The sequence below is a fragment of the Gordionus sp. m RMFG-2023 genome, chromosome 5, assembly GCF_954871325.1.
Source record: "Gordionus sp. m RMFG-2023 chromosome 5, tfGorSpeb1-WG-v2, whole genome shotgun sequence".
Lineage (NCBI taxonomy): Eukaryota > Metazoa > Nematomorpha > Gordioida > Chordodea > Parachordodidae > Gordionus > Gordionus sp. m RMFG-2023.
Window position 1 is genome coordinate 23,975,624 of NC_088779.1, and position 18,697 is coordinate 23,994,320.

Sequence of the window (18,697 nt, forward strand, 5' to 3'; positions counted from 1 at the left end):
ACAATTCTATAAATGCATCTTTAGAGGAAGCACCAATTGGGAATGTTATTAAAACCACTTTACAGAATACATTTTTTTATAAAAATATAAAAAAATTATTTAAATCTCAGTGAAAATTTTAAGTACTTATACTAAATAGATACTATGAAAATATATTTATTTTTTCCCAATCATAAAATTAACTATAAAATAATGATTATAAATCCTGCTATGTCTCCATCTCCATTATAAATTCCCAAAAATATACTTTTTCTTTAAGACAAAAGGTTTTATATACTCATAATAATTTATATAAAACATACTTTTCCTGAAATTATTTTCCATTTATCAAAACTATCATGAGCCAATAATATTGAAGAATTTACTTGTTCAATGAAAACTAAGAATTGATATTGTTTGTTTTTTTAAAAATGGATTAGTTAATATCATATATCAAAAGGTATCATTGATACATAACCTTCAGTTTAGAAATAAAATTAATTAAATATTTTGATAAAGCGCCTCCCTCACTCATTATTCTTTCCCTCTTTATAAGCCTGAAATGGCGGATCATCTTATGGGATGGGGCGCTTAGTAATCCTTACCATAATGGAAGTCAAATGAGACCATATCAATAAAATTTTAAGGCGATAGGGAGTTAACTAGATTTTGTCTGAGTTTTTGACGCAGTTAAACCATTCAAGTAGGTTTAAAAAATTTTTTTTTACATTTTAAAGAATGGATTTTTTTGTTCTCAATTTATTTTCGGTCTATATATACCGTGAAATCTTATAATAAAATGGTTTCAATATTTATATTTTCATGAATTTATTTTAGTATAAAAAATGGGTTTATAAAAGATTTATTTAATAAAAATTATTTAAATTGTCAAAATTTCATAATCTATTCGCTATACATCCCAACATATAGGATAGGCATTATATTCTGATTAAATGTTTCATAAATAATTAATCTTCTGATAATTTATGTATATATGTTTAAAATCCCATATTAAATTACCTTATATTTGTAAAATGTCCTAAACTGGGTTCAACACTGCTCTAATATTATCAAACCTATTAATATTTAGTGTTTATTAAATATATGCAGGTTTATTTTCTGAAGACTTTTATTCCTGCAGATTTCTTTTCTGCAATTTTATCTCATCTTTTTTTTTATCCTCGGGAATTTTTTTGAGTTTTATATTCTAATTTTTTCTGCGACAGTTTTTTTGGTATTTTATTTCCGTGGGCTTTCCTATTTGCCATTAAATGATATGGATATAGAGAATTATATGGTAAATTTACTTTGTTTTAATTAAATAATGATATAAACTACTATACATCAGGGGCATACTGGTTACTCGACCCTATTAATGTTGCATTTTTTCTCTCAAGGATTCTCTTATTTATATTTCTTCTTGGTTGATAGAAACGAGAGAACCCTAATGTTACTCTATTGTTTGTATCACGTGGTGAAATAATAAAAATGGAGTCAGATTTGGAGGGTAATACTATCGTATTTCGTAATCAACTACCTGTGTTTATTATACAAAATGAAAAGCTCGCGCAAAACAATATTTAGTGCAAAATCAAGTGATGAACAAATTAAACTGGCAATTGATGATATAATCATTAATAAAAGATCATCATTATCAATAGCTACTAAATTTAATATTCCTAGAACAACCTTAAGAAGATCAATGAATAAATCAAATAAGTTAATATTCAACAAAGCTCAGGAGGACATTTTAAAAGATTATATAATTCAAGCTAGCAAATCACTCATGGGTTTTGGCATAGAATTTAATTATATATTAAAAGTTTCCTGAATGTTGGATCCGTGATGGAATGGCTGGCATGGATTGGTTCAAAGATAGACATCCAACATTATCCCCGAGAACTCCTGAAGCAACAAGTTTGGCTAAAGCTCGAGGCTTCAATCCTCACATTGTTAAAGGAATGCTATTTCCAATTGCATTTATAGCTATGGTAATGATCACTAAGGATTCTCTTTCACAGGTTAAAAATCCTTCCTGTTTCATGCCCTTCTCTGCAATAATTTTACCAGGATCTTAAATGCTTGAATTATATAATCTTTTAAAATGTTCTCATGAGCTTTGGTGAATATTAATCTATTTGATATGAGGATATTACAAAGTCTCTTTGTATTTATTTATTGTTCTTCTTAAGGTTGTTCTAGGAATATTAAATTTAGTAGCTATTGATAATGTTGATCTTCTATTAATGATTATATCATCACTTGATTTTGCACCAAATATTGTTTTGCGCGAGCTTTTCATTTCAGTAATGTATGAATTGTGGAAGTCAATTCTTGGCCAGACAATTCTGTGTATTATTCAGCATCTTAATATTTCCATTAAATAAAACTTATAAATTCTAATTTTTTGTTTGAATAATGCTAAATGCCGAAGGATAATATTTATATAAATATCAGTAATCTAATTTAATTTTTTCGCCAAACAAAAATGTAACGTGATTTTTCTATAAAGAGGTACTAAAAAGATTTTATTTAGAATATTTTTTTAATAGATTTCTCTTTTCAATAAATGAACTTAGGTAAGGAACATATCATAAATATACACATTTTGACCAATTTTGAGGGAAATTGGTTCAATAGTAAAAAATTAGAGGGTGGTGACCAGTCTTCAAACATGACCATTTATGACACATTTCCGGGTTTCCTGACACAAATATCCCTTCATCCACATTTATTATTGACACTATTTTAATATCAAATAATTTAAGCTATCCTTAATCTCCGAAAGTTATCGATCACGAATAAATCTCACGGTAATTTTGATGGACAGAAAATCCAAAAAGCGGATTATAACGGCACTGACACTCACAAAGTTGAAATTTTGGATTACGAATTACCTGAGGTTTTAAAAAATTGAATTTATACAAATTTTTAAATCGCATACCTCGTTAAAAAGTATAATTATCAAACCTGTAAAGTATTACTCTAAACCACAGGGTTTCGTAAGCTCTTTAATATAAATAACCTTCCAATTTTTTTTAGAATTGCAAGCAAGATTAATCAAATTTCCCAAAATCACAAAAATAGTTTTTTTTAAAAAAAATCTTGCACTTAGTTGAATATCAATATTTTATCCAGAAAAATATTGCCTACGCCTCGAGAATTTCGCTAATAATTGTACATGGCTTTTGTCCTAATATCTGAGCAAAATCTTCAGGCATGCATTCTGAAGAAAATATTGAGTTGATCCTTTTTGAAAATCGGCTCATATCGAGTCGTTTAACAAAACTAGATAAATGAATACTTATAAATGAGCCATTAAAAAAAATTATGCTTATAATTTATGCAGTAAATTAAATTTTCCATCCTGTTCTATACCCCCATGTTTGAGATGTTATGAATTCTAAAAATGATATTTTACAGAAGTAAAGCTTAGAGTACTCGTGATTAACAAAACACAAGCTCTAGACTTTAGGGAGGATGGATAATTTAGAAACAATTATTAAAATGGAATTATCGTAAAATAAAAATAAAATGTAGCGTGATTAACGCGCCACTTTAAAATAAATAGCAGTAGCCTATAAAAGCCTTACTTTTTAAAAGTGATTTTTAACGCCGTACATTGGACGCTTTCAACAGTTCTGAATGATTTTACAGTCGTTAAATCGGGTCTTACTATATGAATGCGACTTAACTGCCATATAAATAATTAATTTTATTCCACAGAATGCCCTATCATCACCTCACTCATCCGAAGACCGCGAGAATAAATACATAAATCGCAAGAAGAAAGCGTAATTTTAACGTTTCTATATTGTTTTATTTGTAAAATGGTTAAATTGATCCGTTTAACAAAACTAAATAAAAGCATAACTGTTATTTTATTTTTTTTATTAATAAAAATAGCCATAAAGAAGCTAAGAATAGCAGCGTTTCCGAAAAGATTTTAAATCAGGTATTTTAGTGATATTTTTTTATAAACCTTTATATTTTATCAAATGAGGGTTATTAATAAAAATCGTTTATAATATATTACGTTATATTGATTCTCTGCCCAAACTAGCCAATTGAATCAATGTTTTTATTATTTTAGGAATGCTAAAGAATCGGCTTTTCTAGATTTATGCTTCCCATTTTGCTCAATTAGATATTTAGCATACTTCTTTGGCAAATAGTTATAGGCAAATTCGAAATCAGGCAGTATACATGTATTGTTTTTCCTTTAGTTATATCTTAATTTTTTTGTGGATAGCCCTTCTACACACTTCGGGATATATTTCCGGTATTTATTGAGCTCCTTTTTTGAATTTGGAAAAAATCTCCTTATGCTGGAAATGGAATTAGGCTTAGAAATAGCTTCATTAATACATATTTGCCATACAAGTGATTACCTGATTATGTTATCCATTTTTTACATTAATATGAATATTGTTATATTTTCTTAAGTGGTCAAATTTATGGGTTTAATTTTTAACCTTTTAGAAAAGGAATCTTTTAATATTAGTCACATATGATTTTTAAAAGGTCCTCCGACTAAATCTATGAATGCGCTCGCTTTTTTTGGTGTTTCCTAATGATCTAAAATCTTTGGAAGAGAATTACTATCTAGTTATATTTGCCATTTAAATATATTTAATATTAATGTTTCTTTTTTTAAAAAATGTTTTGCTTTATTTGTAAAAAAAAATTGCAGTATTTTTCGAGGATCTTCGGATCCCTCGACAAATACTGCAGATAGCAATAATAAGTAAACGAATCATTTTGTAAGAATGTATTATTTAAAACAGGTCTGTGAGCTCAAATTAGAGTTCAGAAATTAAAAATTGTTGAATTAGACATTTTGAGATCACATACCAAACAGGAGATCGATATAGGCAACCCATCGAACCCAGGGTAATATAGATCCGGGGTGGTTCAGACCCATTTCAGAAAATCGGCTCCAATTATGTTCCCTTTATCAAAATTTCTATTAAATAGAGTTTGAAATTTGAACCCTAATTTGGGTTCACAGCTTGATTTTAAATCATTATTCCTTCTAATGATGAAGAAGATTTTTTTTCTTCAAATTTATTTTAAAATTGAGGATGATAATAAGAATTGGTCAAAATTTGATAAATTTATTTATAAAGTATACTCCTTTATTATTTGTGTCCAAAAATTATTTTTGAATATATGTTTCACCTGTTTTTCTTTAAATATTTATTAAAAAGAAAATTAACTGAGAATCTTCTCGTTCCACTCTAAAATAATTTTGCTTGGTTTTGTTCAAAGTTTTGGATACGTATTATATATAAAATGTTCTATGTTATCATCATCTTGTGTTTCTAAAATTGCTTTAAGTTAATAGAACGAAAAGTATAGAATTTTATAATAAATAAGAAAATTGATAGACGAAATATATAAAAAAATAATCAACTTATTTTTATCGTATTTTAAAATATGAAACTTGATGTCTCTGGGCTGTAGCTTTGATATTTTATAATTTACTAGCGACAACATAAAAATCTAATCAATCAGACTCTTACCATCTTTTGAAAATGTGATATTGAAATAAGATTGATGGATTACGGTGAAATTGAAAATGATTGCAATAGATGAATTTTTCCAAGTTATTATGTTGAGCGTGGAAAAAAATTGTCGAATACCAATTTTTATGTTGGATATTAAATAGTATGAATAGTGATAAAGTTTTGGTGGATCTTCTATTAGAAGCAATTGTTAGAAAGGAGTTAATTTGGTATGAACAAATAATGTGAAGCGATTTCTTTTTATATGCGCGTCAGGGGGGGGGCGTGTTTAGTCGTTTACAATTATCTTGCAATTATTTTTAATCATACATTTTCCAATTGCTCACATTACATCTACTACATATTTTTTCATCAAGAAATAGGGAAATTTCTACTTTACTGGATACGGGTGCAGCGATTATAATTGAGATATGAAGAATATTGTAAGTATTAGCCAAACGAATATATCATTGAAGATAAAATGATGGTTGAACCATTTGATGGATCATAAATAGGGCTATTAATAAAAATTGAGTTATCCATAATGGTAAATAAAGTAATTAGGTATGTTGATTTATAGATTGGATTGCAAAAATTGGTCCAGCGAATAATTTATAAGATATTTTCGTGAAGAATAAACCTGATAAAATTGGTAAATTATCAAGAACACAAATAAAAGATCAAAAGTTGTTTGTTACAAAAAAATGCCTGATTAAAAATAATTATCAATGTAATCCAAAAAATTAATACCCCCGCCCCCCCCCCCCCTTCATAAAAATAAGAACCCGCTTCATATTATTTGTTCATACCTAGTTGACTACTCTCAAAAAATTACTCCTGCTAATAATAGAAGATCCTCCAAATTTTCATCACTATTCATAATATTTAATTTTTTCGTAAACACATTATCAACATTTACACCACTTGTATCCTCCTTGGTTCTAGAAAAATTATTTCCCACAGTTTCTCCTTTAAAATATATGTGTGAATGTTTTAAAGGGTTGACCATGCTTCATTATAAAGTTTTATGAAAAAAAAAACAATAAATCAATCATTATACTCAGGCGGCAGAAAAATTTGAACATCAGCAGCTTAAAAACGATTCGACCAAAAAATCCTCTCCCAAAAAACGACACAAGGAAAAGAAGGGGAAAAGTAGCAAAGACGTCATGAAGGAAAAGAAAATTGACGGTAATAGTCCATCCAAGACAAACGAGCTCTTATTAATATACGACCATGCCGACGGGGAGGTAGATTTTGATGGCAGTGTTGATAATACTAAAACCGTACCCTTAAAAGAAGTATATTAAAATTTTAAAATGTAACTTATGAATGCGATTAACTTGAACAAAATAGTAAAAGCATGCGGTTTATTTAGAGCAAATTAAATTTACAAAAGTTCCCCCCTCCCCCCACCCACCCAGGTAGTGTTGTTAAAAAGCCCGATTTGGGTCTATTTTTATAAAGTGTCCGATTAAGATTTTAGCCAAAATAATCTTGTGTTAGCCTTTAGATTTGGCAAATAGAGATCCAAACCCTGTTGCCATTTATGAGGAAAATCTCCGAACTTACTTAATATTATTTTGGCTTTATCGGGCCTTCATAAATCGACCCGAATCGGGCTTGTTAACAACACTACACCCAGGATTATAGTGTTTTTTTTAAATATAATTGGAAGAAAGTTGAGAATATTGCTTAAAAATCTTTAATTAGAATTACATCAAGCACGTTTAAATATAAGTTCTTATGCCTTCTTTTACTCACTACAAACAGATTAATATATATGATAATTAGTTGTAACACTTTCTTTATTAAAAAATAAATAAGGAGAAGCGGTTGGAAGATTTAGATTTCTGGTTATCTCCAACGCGTTACACTTCTAATATAGATGATCAGAACATGCTTAATGTTTCCAACGATACGGAAATGATTCCTTCATTAAACCATCATAAAAAGGTGAATTAAACATTGTTTTTACTTTATAAAATGAATTGATAACTTGATAACTAGAAATTAAACCTTCGAGGCTTTAGAAGTGAGCCATGGGTGAATAATATGACATTATTTTAATTATCTTTTATATCCTTCTTTTCTATATAATTATTATAATGCTTTTCTCTCTAAATGATTTATTTTTTAAAAAAGCATAAGAAAAAATCATCCAAATCTAACTTTAAAGATCAGATCTCGGCTAATAATGATATGATCGATATTTTAGACGGGGACCATAATAATGACATACAAAAATCTAAAGTTACAGCTTGCGAATGATTTATTATCAATATTTTTAATAATGATTTTAAAAAAATATATACTTTTTATAAACCAAATACATTATTTATTATTATGATAAAATTTCTCTCGCATTAATTTATCGTATACATAATTAATAATTTAAAATTTTAATTTAGCTCGAAATTGGTAAAGAAATTCCACGGTACAAATCTTTGATCAAAGACGAAAATCTAAAATTGGTAATTAAAAAAATATTTATATCCTGATTCATCTTCACTTATCAGCAAACCAATCCCCCATTTATTGTTACAGATTTTTTTAAAAAATACAATGAATTAATTCCAAATCCTACCTTTCTGCTTTACCCCTCATTCACAGTTTATGTGGCTAGAGATTACCAACGTCTACGCACTGTTAATGGTAGCTTAAATATATTTAATAGAGGCTAGAGTGTCAGGAAAGGCATCGAGCCATAATTCATCAACTCTAGTTGGGGAAAGAAAATATCAATATCTAAATGTCTAACTCGATGATCCCTAATCCTTCTATTAAACGATGTTGACAATCAATTTCATGATAGATCACAGCAGTCTTTTTTGACCCTAATATTCTCTTGATATTATAATAAAATGTTCTTTTTCTTCACAATCAATTCTTGCATATCTCCAAATAACTATAAATTAATCAGTGTATTTTACTGTTTTACTTACTAGTGATGTTGTTAATTAGCCGAGTCAGACTGTAATACTCAACGAACTCGGCTAATTAAATACACTTATCCAACTATTTTTTTTTGAATAGGTGAATTATTACCTTTTATAAATCTAATAATAGACTTACTCAACCTTCCCAGAATTGAAATCGATTTCGTTATCTTCTTTACCTCCCCGATTGCTCGTTCGTTTTCTCGCTTCTAATCATTCTCCCGCTCGTTCCTTACTCAAAAACCTCGAAATTTCGGTGCGTCGCGATGATTCTACATATTCTACACTTAGCGGATCCGCGACACTTCCCCCTTCTCAAACAACTCCCTTTGAAATGAACTTCGAACTACCTTTCGCAGTCGCCGTGAGGGATGGTGGATTTAAGATATCTGATATCAAAGGTTATAAATAATTAACTTTTGACAAATTATTTATTTTATAGATGTAGTACATTTAGACCGAAGCTCAATCTGACCAGGGACGCGGAATGAACCTGAATAAACCGCTAAACCTTTATAAATATTTCAACCGTAACTGAACCGATATTTGAAGGAGTCCTTTATGGTCAAACCGGTTTCAGCCAAAATAAATAAATAATTCTACATTTTTTTTCGTTTAAATTCTTTTCCTTGTAGCATTACATATTTTACTATATTCGCATAGTATTTTTATTTATTAAATTATCACAGGCTTACTAAGTTTTTACGATAATCACGGTGAAATAATAATAATATATTGCCAGGCTTACTAAGTATTTACGATTAAGATATGTTGAAATTTATCAATACCTCAAGGTACGAACACCTTTTTCTCGCCATCTTTCAACATTCTTCAAGGCAAGAGAAGCTAATACTAAAAATGATGCATTTTATGCAACATTATGCATGGGCCCACGATATCAGATATTGCTGAAAGATGAGGAAAAATCTACAGCTATAGATCATTTAAATAAAACTAGGTGGCAATTCAAAAGCCATATCTTTTATTTTTCATTTAAACCCAAAGAATATAATTCAGATGACGAATTAGAAAAACTTTTAGCCCGTGTGTCAGAATCTAAATACGCTTCTTCAAATATAGGAAAAGAACATAACATTGGAAATATTATCGATTCATTTGAAAGTGTTGAATAGACCGATAAAAAATCATCCCTTTTTATATATTGGGAGTCAAAAATATTTGAAATATCTAGATTTATATAAACTTGCTCTTACAGTACTTTCGCTTCCCGCAACATTCTGTTGGAAAAAGCCTTTTCGGGGTTAAAATTGTGTTATCGTCACAACGAACAAATAAATCCACTTATATTATAAAATATTATTTAGAAATGAGTTATGATTCCTATATATTTTATATATTATTTATAAATGCTTATAATAAGAATAAATTAATTTCATTTATTTTATAAATAAAAATATTAACTTAAGAGATGACAAAAAATTAATTAAATAACATTTATAATTAAAATATACGACGGTGTTGCTTTAATATAAATAATTTTGAATTTTTTTATAACCGTAATGAACCTTTACAATTAGTTGAACCGAGCTGAACCTTTATAAATTTTTCTTAAGTAACAAAACCGTAATCATTATAAATTTTTATATACTGGACCGTTATAAATAAAGGTTCGGGCCCCTGGACTTGACTGCAAAAATATATATTTACTCCTTTTCCTTGGTTATATTTGTTATATGGAAATTTTGAAATGTTAGATTATATTTGTTATATTAAAATTTTATATGAAAAACTTAGATAAATATTCCCACCTGGACCGAATATTTGAATCCGAAACGAGTCATGATTTTAACAGTCACGCGATGGGCGATATGAAGACTATTAGCAACGTCTCACCAAAATTAGCCTTGAAAGGGTGCATAACGTATATAGTGAGTAACACATGTTTTTTTTGTTGATTTACAAATGTATCATATTTTTTAAAAATGGCATAATATATAGCCTTTATAAATAAATAGATGATGGAGATTCGATTAAACCTTTTTCAGAACTTTATAAATATAAAAAAAAGATGAAAGTGTTAAAGATGGAAAAGAGAAAGTGTTAAAGACTGAGTAGGTGTTTAGAAGGAAAGAATGTTATCCCTCAATTTATTGGACTTTCCAGTCTATATATAGAAAATTTACTGCTCTTTATATGTTATATATATCCAAGGTTACATCATTATTAATATTAGTTGAAGGAGTCTCATCATGCCCTTTTTTATAAATTTTGTGGAATTAGTCTAATCTCGACCTCGAATAAGCAAAGATATTACGGGTAGTTTTAATGATGCGTAAAGATGCAGTGGTATTTTCCGAAACAATTTGCTCTTCCTTTTAATTTATAAAATTTGTAATCGATATGATAGAATGAAGACGAGTGCATAAATGTTCCTCTCCAAGTCCATAAAAAGCTAAAGACATAGAGCGATAATTTCATCCCCCTTTAGCTGATCTTTAGAGTATTGATTTAAAATTTTGGGTTGGAATGCTTTAATCTATTTTTAGGTGAAACTTTATTGGTACTTATTTATTAAATAAAAAAATTCAAAAGATTATATTGAAAAAATGTTATGTCTGTTGATGTCTAATATTAGTTAAATGTTATATGATTGAATGACGGCCAATGTAGGGGATTTTATGATTTTTGTCAGAATAAATTATTTCCGAATATGATGAAAGATTGGGTAAAGTTTATATAAAGTTTTATATGTCGTAAAAATGGTCACCATAAATGAATAAAGGTTATTGGAAATTCATTATAAAATTTCTGAAATACATTTAAAAAAATAAAAGAATAAATTCCGATTTCGTTGTTTCATTCTAACTAATTAAAACATTCCAACTCCAAATTTTGAATCAAAACTCGCTAAGATGGCTCGGATTAATGTAAACTGTTTCTCTCACTGTATGTATCTTGGTTATTTATGGGCATGAAGAGAAACATTTAAATATTCATCTTCTAACAGGCATTGAAATAATAATCAATAAGGAGTTTTTATGGGTGAAAATTATAATAATAAAACTAATAAACACAAGTAAATTAGTGTCGGCAAATTATATATATATTATTTTTAACATGATGTTATACATATAAATGGTTATTCTCGGCTCCTGCAGTGTGGCAGGATTTTCCATTTATTTATCATCGTCCAAGGGGTATGATGTTAAAGTAGCTTTGTTTAGCACTAATATCAAGGGGGTTTGCATGAATTATCTAATAAACTTGCTCGCTTTCGTTTCAAATCATTTTTTTTTCTATTAAAATAGAGAAGAAATTATTATCTTATTTTTTTATAATATAGATTTGGAAAGTCCATTGAATCTATATATCACTTTTCAATTAAACATCGCCTAATAATTTTATATTATAGGAGATTTAAAAAAGCTAATCGAATCTCCGTGTGGAAAAATATCGGCTCGCCTCTCCTGACATGGCGAATGTTTTATTAAAACCCGATAAAAATTTATGGAATAGAAAGTCGAATCGATAAAATTTATAAGGGAAGCATCTTATTTCTTTTTAACATTCTAGATAGCTCTCCGTGATTTTTAGACTAAAAACGATAAGAAAAAATGTCCTAGTTTCTTTTTTGAATAGAATGCTCTATTCAAAGTTAAGATGTTTTTTTATTAAGAACTGTTAATAAATACTATATTATATTCAATTTATTTATTTATTATAATAGAGCGTAAATGGGGAAACATCTTTATCTCACAAATTAGATTTTAAATTAAATCTTCCGACGTCCGATTTCGTTATGAGTTGCCCTATTTCAAAGTTTTTTAAAATAATTATTTAAATAACAATAAAACCTTCTATGATGACCACCTCCTTTTCACTCCCTTTAAACCTTAGTCCCTTATTTAAAATGCTTACGAAAATGTTTTATGTATTGACCAAGAGGCTTGTGAGTTCTTAGGTCCTGTCTGAATGTAGGCAAAGAAAAAGTAATATGATACTAGCTAATAGACACCATTTCGTTTCCATCGCTAATGAGTTATTAAATATTATATTTTCAACTTTAATTGCGAATATGTTGCAGGGCTCGAGAAAAATTCGATAACTCATTTTTAAAATTTAAATCCAATTTATAGCCGCGTTTTTTTGGCCTTGTACACCCCCCCCCCCCCTTACCCACATTTTGTTTGAATCTTATCCGATTGAATACATGACAGCTGTCAATTAAATACTAATACACTAAATAAGGACAATGAACCTTAGCGCTAAATTTGTCAAAGCCCTATGATAAATATATACCTTTAAAAAAAAAAATTTTTTATTATTAATTTGAATCCCAAAGTAGATTTTTAATATCCATATACTTTTCCCGTATGTTTTTTTTGTAGAAAAAAAAAATATTATAAATAATAAATACTATTTTTTTTAAAAAATTAATTAATTTAAAAAGCTCTCAATTTTCTCAACAATTAATGGATCTCGGGACTAAGCAAGATTTGGAATGCCAATTGACTTTTCGCGTGAACACGAAGCTCGAAGCCTTATTTTCTCAAATAATAAAAATTTTAACTACTAGATTTCATTTTTACAGTATACATACATTTATTATTAGAAATGCTCTAATATCGAGCATCGGCCCACCTACTGATGGTAGCGGCTGATGCTTTTTTAACCTCTTAAATCTAAAGGTTTAGGTTGAATGACTTTTCTATGAAAATTTTAATTGTCAGTTTTTTGAGACCATTATAAAAAAATCATTTTTTCCCTCTTGCTTCCCTGTTCAAAACTAATATTTTTTTAATAAAGAAATATCTACTTTTTAATCATCTTTCTAAGTAAATGGTATATATTTTCCGCATGACTGGCACGCCTTTTTAAAAAATAGAGAATTTTTTTATTTTTGGTCCTATATTCGGCAGTATCCGTATTCACCGATTTGATATCCATTGATATCGGGAATAAAGTGGTACAGCAGATACATTCGATTTATATTATATATTAGTGTAACTAATATTAATAAATATATTGCTCAATTTTCCAAGGGTTTAATTTTCCAATTTCAATTATTTAATTATAAATTATTTTTCCTTAGTGGTTGAAAAGATCGATGGCAACCCCCGACAAATAGCTTCATCATTGTACTGCAAATCTGTTTTAAATCAAGAAATATTCTTACTCATTAAATTAACGAAAGTAAAACAAAAAAATTTTTTTGACCCGTCAATCACTATTTTTTATATTTTCTATAATTTTTTATTACCTTAGGTTGATCATGAATCCGATACCAATGCATGCCTTTTGAGTTTGAATGGCAAAAGTCAGAGCTCGTCTTTGTTGAACGACCTGATTGAACAAGAAATAAAGCCTTATCTATTACGAAAATTCGAAGCCTTATAAAAATAAATAATTGTTTTATGCCTGTAAATGTACCATTATTTGTATCGAGACTAATTTAATCGGCGCAACTGGAAATGGCTAAATAATATCGTGAATTAATTTTTTTAAAGATGCTATCTTTTAAATGAATATAATATATATTATAAGATAATTTATCATCATCGCCTTATACATTATAATTATAAATGAATATTTTGTAAACATGATAATTTTTATCTTCTTCATTAATCATCTTTACACGAAAAAAATATATTATACCCATATAATTTTGATATTATGTAATATTCACTTGTAATTGTTTATATTATTTCATCAATATAATATATTTTTAAAAATATCGATTTGTGTTTTTATTTATTTTTTTAAATAAGTATTATTTAATAAAATAAGATATATCATATTTTTATTTTACGTTTTTTTTTACGTATCGACTGTTTTTTTGCACAGAGTTTCATATAAACAGCTTAAACTAAACTGGCGTTCTATTTTAACCCATTGAGCACTACTTAGTGTTTATAGCAAGACCAGACCTAGTTTGATATATTGAATGCAATTATTATATTTCATTTTCCCAGTAGACTTATAGAGTTTAGAACGACAACCGGTAACCCCCAGAACCGCATTCAAATTCAAAAACCAGAACCTACTTTTCTAAAATTTAAGCGAAACCGGAACTAGAAGCACTTCCTTATAAATAATCAGAATTCTTTTTTTACCCCGGGTTTCCGATTTAGAGATGTGCGTTGCTTGAATCCCGGAAAAAAACCCCGAAATTTTTTTTCGAATTTACTTAAGACCTAATAATATCGGTATATTTTTATTTAGATTTAATAAGGTATAGACAAATTAGTATTTTAGAAAAAAAATATTGTAGATCTCATATACCCTCCATTAAAAAATGCTGATGTTCAAATTAGTACTGGGACAAAAAAATACATCAGTAAAATAACCCATGTATTACTTATTTTTACTATATTAAGTAGACTAAATTTGACAAAATTTGCAATAAGATCTGTTTATTTATTAAAAAATCATTATTATGTATATACAAATTTATAAATTTTCAATAATAATTATATCGGTTGACATCGTATATTGAAGGAAATCGCCCTCATAAAATCTGGAAGGCTTCGCACCCCATCACGGTATTCCTCGCAAAGTTTCTTTAACCGAATCTGTGTATTGAAACTGCGATTTTGTTTTCGGTGTCCAATTGCCTATACGCCATCGTTCAAATTTGGTTTCATCGGCAGCCACCTCTCATTTCATTTTTTTATTCGATACCCAGATTGATTGGTGCTTGTTTCCAATTAGAAAAACGATTATTCCAACCTTCGCATTGATTATTTGTGCGTTCTTCGTCGGATAGAGTGCTCTCATTCACGTTCCAAGTTTCTGGAGGAAATCGGGGCCCAATTCGACGTGTCCGTGATTGAGAATTGTTTCTTGAAACCTCCCTTGTAACTCCATTGATGTAATTTTTATCGAAATATTCAAGAATATCTTTACCATTGGTCGGAGTCACCGATCTCAGCAATGCCATTGCATTGCACATATCACATAAAGGAACAGAAGCTAAGCCGTCCATCATGCCACAAAAGAAGCTTAGGGCAATATTAATTTAAACCCTTAATGATAAACAATAAGGTAATACATCTTAATAACTATTCATTTAGGTACTTGTCGAACAATTATATTTTTTAACAAATTATTAAATTTTCAATTTTCTAAATACCAGGAATTATAGCGTTTTCAATTCTGATAAACAATTTTAATTCTGTTGATTAAATATTAATTTAAACCCTTAATGATAAACAATAAGGTAATACATCCATGAGCAATCACTTATAAATTTATTTATCAAAATTAAATTGAGAAGAAAAAAATTGAGAAAAGATAGATATCTAATGTTAAAGCTAAATGGGAAGAAAAATATAAATTAAGAAAAAAAATTTAGGTTTTTTGGTGGGGTTTTTTCCATGGAGTTTTTTCCCTATTACCTCGTTGCTCATACTTGTCCGATCCAACCGAACTAGAATCGTTTAGACACGGAGATACATTCTTTCGGTGAGGTCGGACCTTGATTTTTAAAAATGTTTATATGGGCCTGGCTTGATTTGGACAAAATTCTTCTGATCTCAGGTGTCTGATTCAGCATATTTATAAAAAAATTTATCTAACCGGACCTGAAAAATATATTTAGATTGTATATTGCTTACCCATTTAAAATGGATTAGTTTTCAAAATTTATTTAGTATAATATTTTAAGAAGAGAAGGAGTACTAGTAATATATTTTTTTTACAAATTGAAATTTATAAAGAGTTTCCTTCCTTTTTTTACAAATTACAATGATATTATTTCAAACAAAAAAAAATTTGAGTAATCCTCACCTTCCTTTTTATTTTTGAATTTTTATTTAAACTTTCCTAGATAATAAGTGTCTCGGAGAAAAGTTTTATTTTATTTTAATATTTAGTCCTATCACTAATTAATTCGTTTATCCAAGCAATTTTATTTTTTAATTTATATCATGTCCCACAATCAATTTTGTACCTTCGCATTAATTAAACTAAGATGGTGTATATGAAAAATATGATTTTGAAATTTAGTTTTCGAGCATTCTTGACTAATTTTAGCTGAAAAGTTTAGGGTACAGTACTTTAATATTAATGACGAAATGCGTAACTAATCTAGCGAAACTAGGAATATGTATTAAAAAAAGAGTCTTATTAGTTCCATGGCCATTGGATAGAATGATTAATATGATGATTAGTTGTTTGATATTCTGGAAACTGAATATTTACAGTTGAGTAGCTAATAATAAGCCGATTCGACTCGAATTTATGTGTGCCAGAGAAAATTCGTTAAGAATCGAGGCGCTCTAGATATTTTTTAAGCTTTCCACAAAGTTTATTATATTTTTAAACAAAAAGCTATAAAAAAAATAGAACAATTACCCGAACTCTGAATATTGTGTAAATGTTGTAACTAATAAACGAGTCCAATCTATCTAATCTAGTTATAAGAAATTTTACCTCAGAAATTGATTTTAAAAATCCATTATACAACGGTAAATTTAATAGATTAAAAATTATAATAATTTTAAGAGGATGACCGGATTTTTTAAAAATTAGGGGTGGGATAGGACCGGACCAGAAAAAACTATTTTTTCTTGGACAAATTAGGCTAATTCTGGGTTCTAGTATTAAAATACTTGAAGCCACAGATGTTAAATATCTTTTATGATCAATTTTTTCCTGAGAGATTTGAAGAACCAAAATTTGGAATTTTTTAAAAATACTTTAATAAAGGAGGTCATTTTGAAATTATTAGCTAAAGAAAATGGAAGGTTATTTTGAAATTGTTAGCTAAAAAAATGGAAGGTTATTTTCTTTACATTTAGTGTAACAATGTGTTTTAAATGTCAGTAATAGTTCTTTATTTACTGCGATTATAGTTGTTCAGCTTCAGATAGATTAGTATCTTTTCACCATCTGATTAGTCAAATTTAAATGTCTTTAAAGATTCTTCTATATTAGTTAGTAGCCTCGGACCAAGTTTTATCTGTAGAGTAGTTTATCAAACATCGAAATATTATAATTGTCAAATTTAATCATTCTTTTTTATTTTTTGAAAAAAGGTAAGATAATATAATTCAATTGACTATTATATCCTGGTTTGGGTTTCTTGATATATAAGGGGGAAAATCAATCATAAAATTTAAAAAAAAAAAATTTTTTTTAAATATTTATTCTATACTTTATAAAATCCTTATATTGCATGTTTCTTAATTTTTATATATTTAAATTTTTTCTTTATTAAAATTTATAAACATCTTTTAATAAACGATTCAAAGATAATGAATCCTTATATTGTTTTAATCATTTTAATATTTAAAAACTTCCAAAAAACACATAGATTAACATGCATCGAATCGAAGATTAAGATTTTATTTGCGAAAGAAGAAGAAAGAAATGGAGACTAGTTTATTTTAAAATGAAATAATTAGGTTTATATTTAAAATTTAATCTGATTTTTATGTTATATTATTTATTTTAAATTCTAATAAATTATATTTTTTCATTTACTCTAAAGATGTTCATCAATAATTGCATATTATCTATCATTTTCACTGCCAGTGTGTTGAGGATAACATATTCGGTCGCAAATCAAACCCAACTTCAGCTACAATCGAATAGTATCCCAACGAACAGCGCCTTATACTGCATCAAGAAAAATCTAACGACCCAGCTTAAACCATTAAAGAGTAAAATTATAGATAAAATTACGACTTCTAGTTTAGTTAATAAACCCCGTGTTAACATCAATCGTACAAAGATATCCAAACCTAGTACTGTAGCTCCACTGAGAAGTAAGATTTTAGGGATGTCCAATAGGATCAAGAAAATTAGTTTAATAAAAGATAATATTAACACTAGAAAAATCAGAACACCCAGAGTTAGTAAGAAGAAACGCCATAACGGACCGGTTTTAACTAAACATTCAATACTTAATCGAATGATAGACAGCGAATTGAAAAAAACTCTCCCAAAATTATACAAAAGGAAGAAATTGTATCATTGGGCCGCTAAACGTTCTATGCTGCCTTCCTATATACACTTATTGTAAAATTTTAAATTTGCTTTTTAATCTATTGAAATTTTATAATAGAATAATTACTTATTTTAATAATTTATTACAAAACAAAAAACATTATTTTTTTTCTTTCTATTAAATGTGAACTTTTTACAAGCATAAATTATACAATGTCGTTATATTATATATATAATATTAGTTATCAGCAAACTAACATGGAATTTTATTTTAACTTGTTAATGTCCTACTTTTGATTTATAAAACAATTCGATTACAATCGCCAATAATTAAAGTATTTAATAATGGGGAAGAGGAAA

At 28.0% G+C, this 18,697-nt stretch overlaps 1 protein-coding gene across 1 annotated transcript in view; it reads left to right on the forward strand.

Annotated features, from left to right (window-relative positions):
- The window catches only part of LOC135930406 (AP-3 complex subunit delta-1-like), a 28,786-nt gene extending 14,775 nt beyond the window's left edge, over positions 1-14,011 (forward strand). Inside the window, exons 22-34 of the mRNA XM_065467199.1 lie at positions 2,748-2,881; positions 3,706-3,773; positions 3,886-3,934; positions 6,551-6,787; positions 7,314-7,442; positions 7,632-7,739; positions 7,898-7,960; positions 8,556-8,826; positions 10,181-10,314; positions 12,114-12,205; positions 12,837-12,976; positions 13,479-13,579; positions 13,652-14,011. Coding sequence (XP_065323271.1) covers positions 2,748-2,881; positions 3,706-3,773; positions 3,886-3,934; positions 6,551-6,787; positions 7,314-7,442; positions 7,632-7,739; positions 7,898-7,960; positions 8,556-8,826; positions 10,181-10,314; positions 12,114-12,205; positions 12,837-12,976; positions 13,479-13,579; positions 13,652-13,783 — 1,658 coding nt within the window. The 3' untranslated portion in view covers positions 13,784-14,011. The remainder of the gene's footprint in view (positions 1-2,747; positions 2,882-3,705; positions 3,774-3,885; positions 3,935-6,550; positions 6,788-7,313; positions 7,443-7,631; positions 7,740-7,897; positions 7,961-8,555; positions 8,827-10,180; positions 10,315-12,113; positions 12,206-12,836; positions 12,977-13,478; positions 13,580-13,651) is intronic.
- The last annotated feature ends 4,686 nt before the right edge of the window (positions 14,012-18,697 follow it).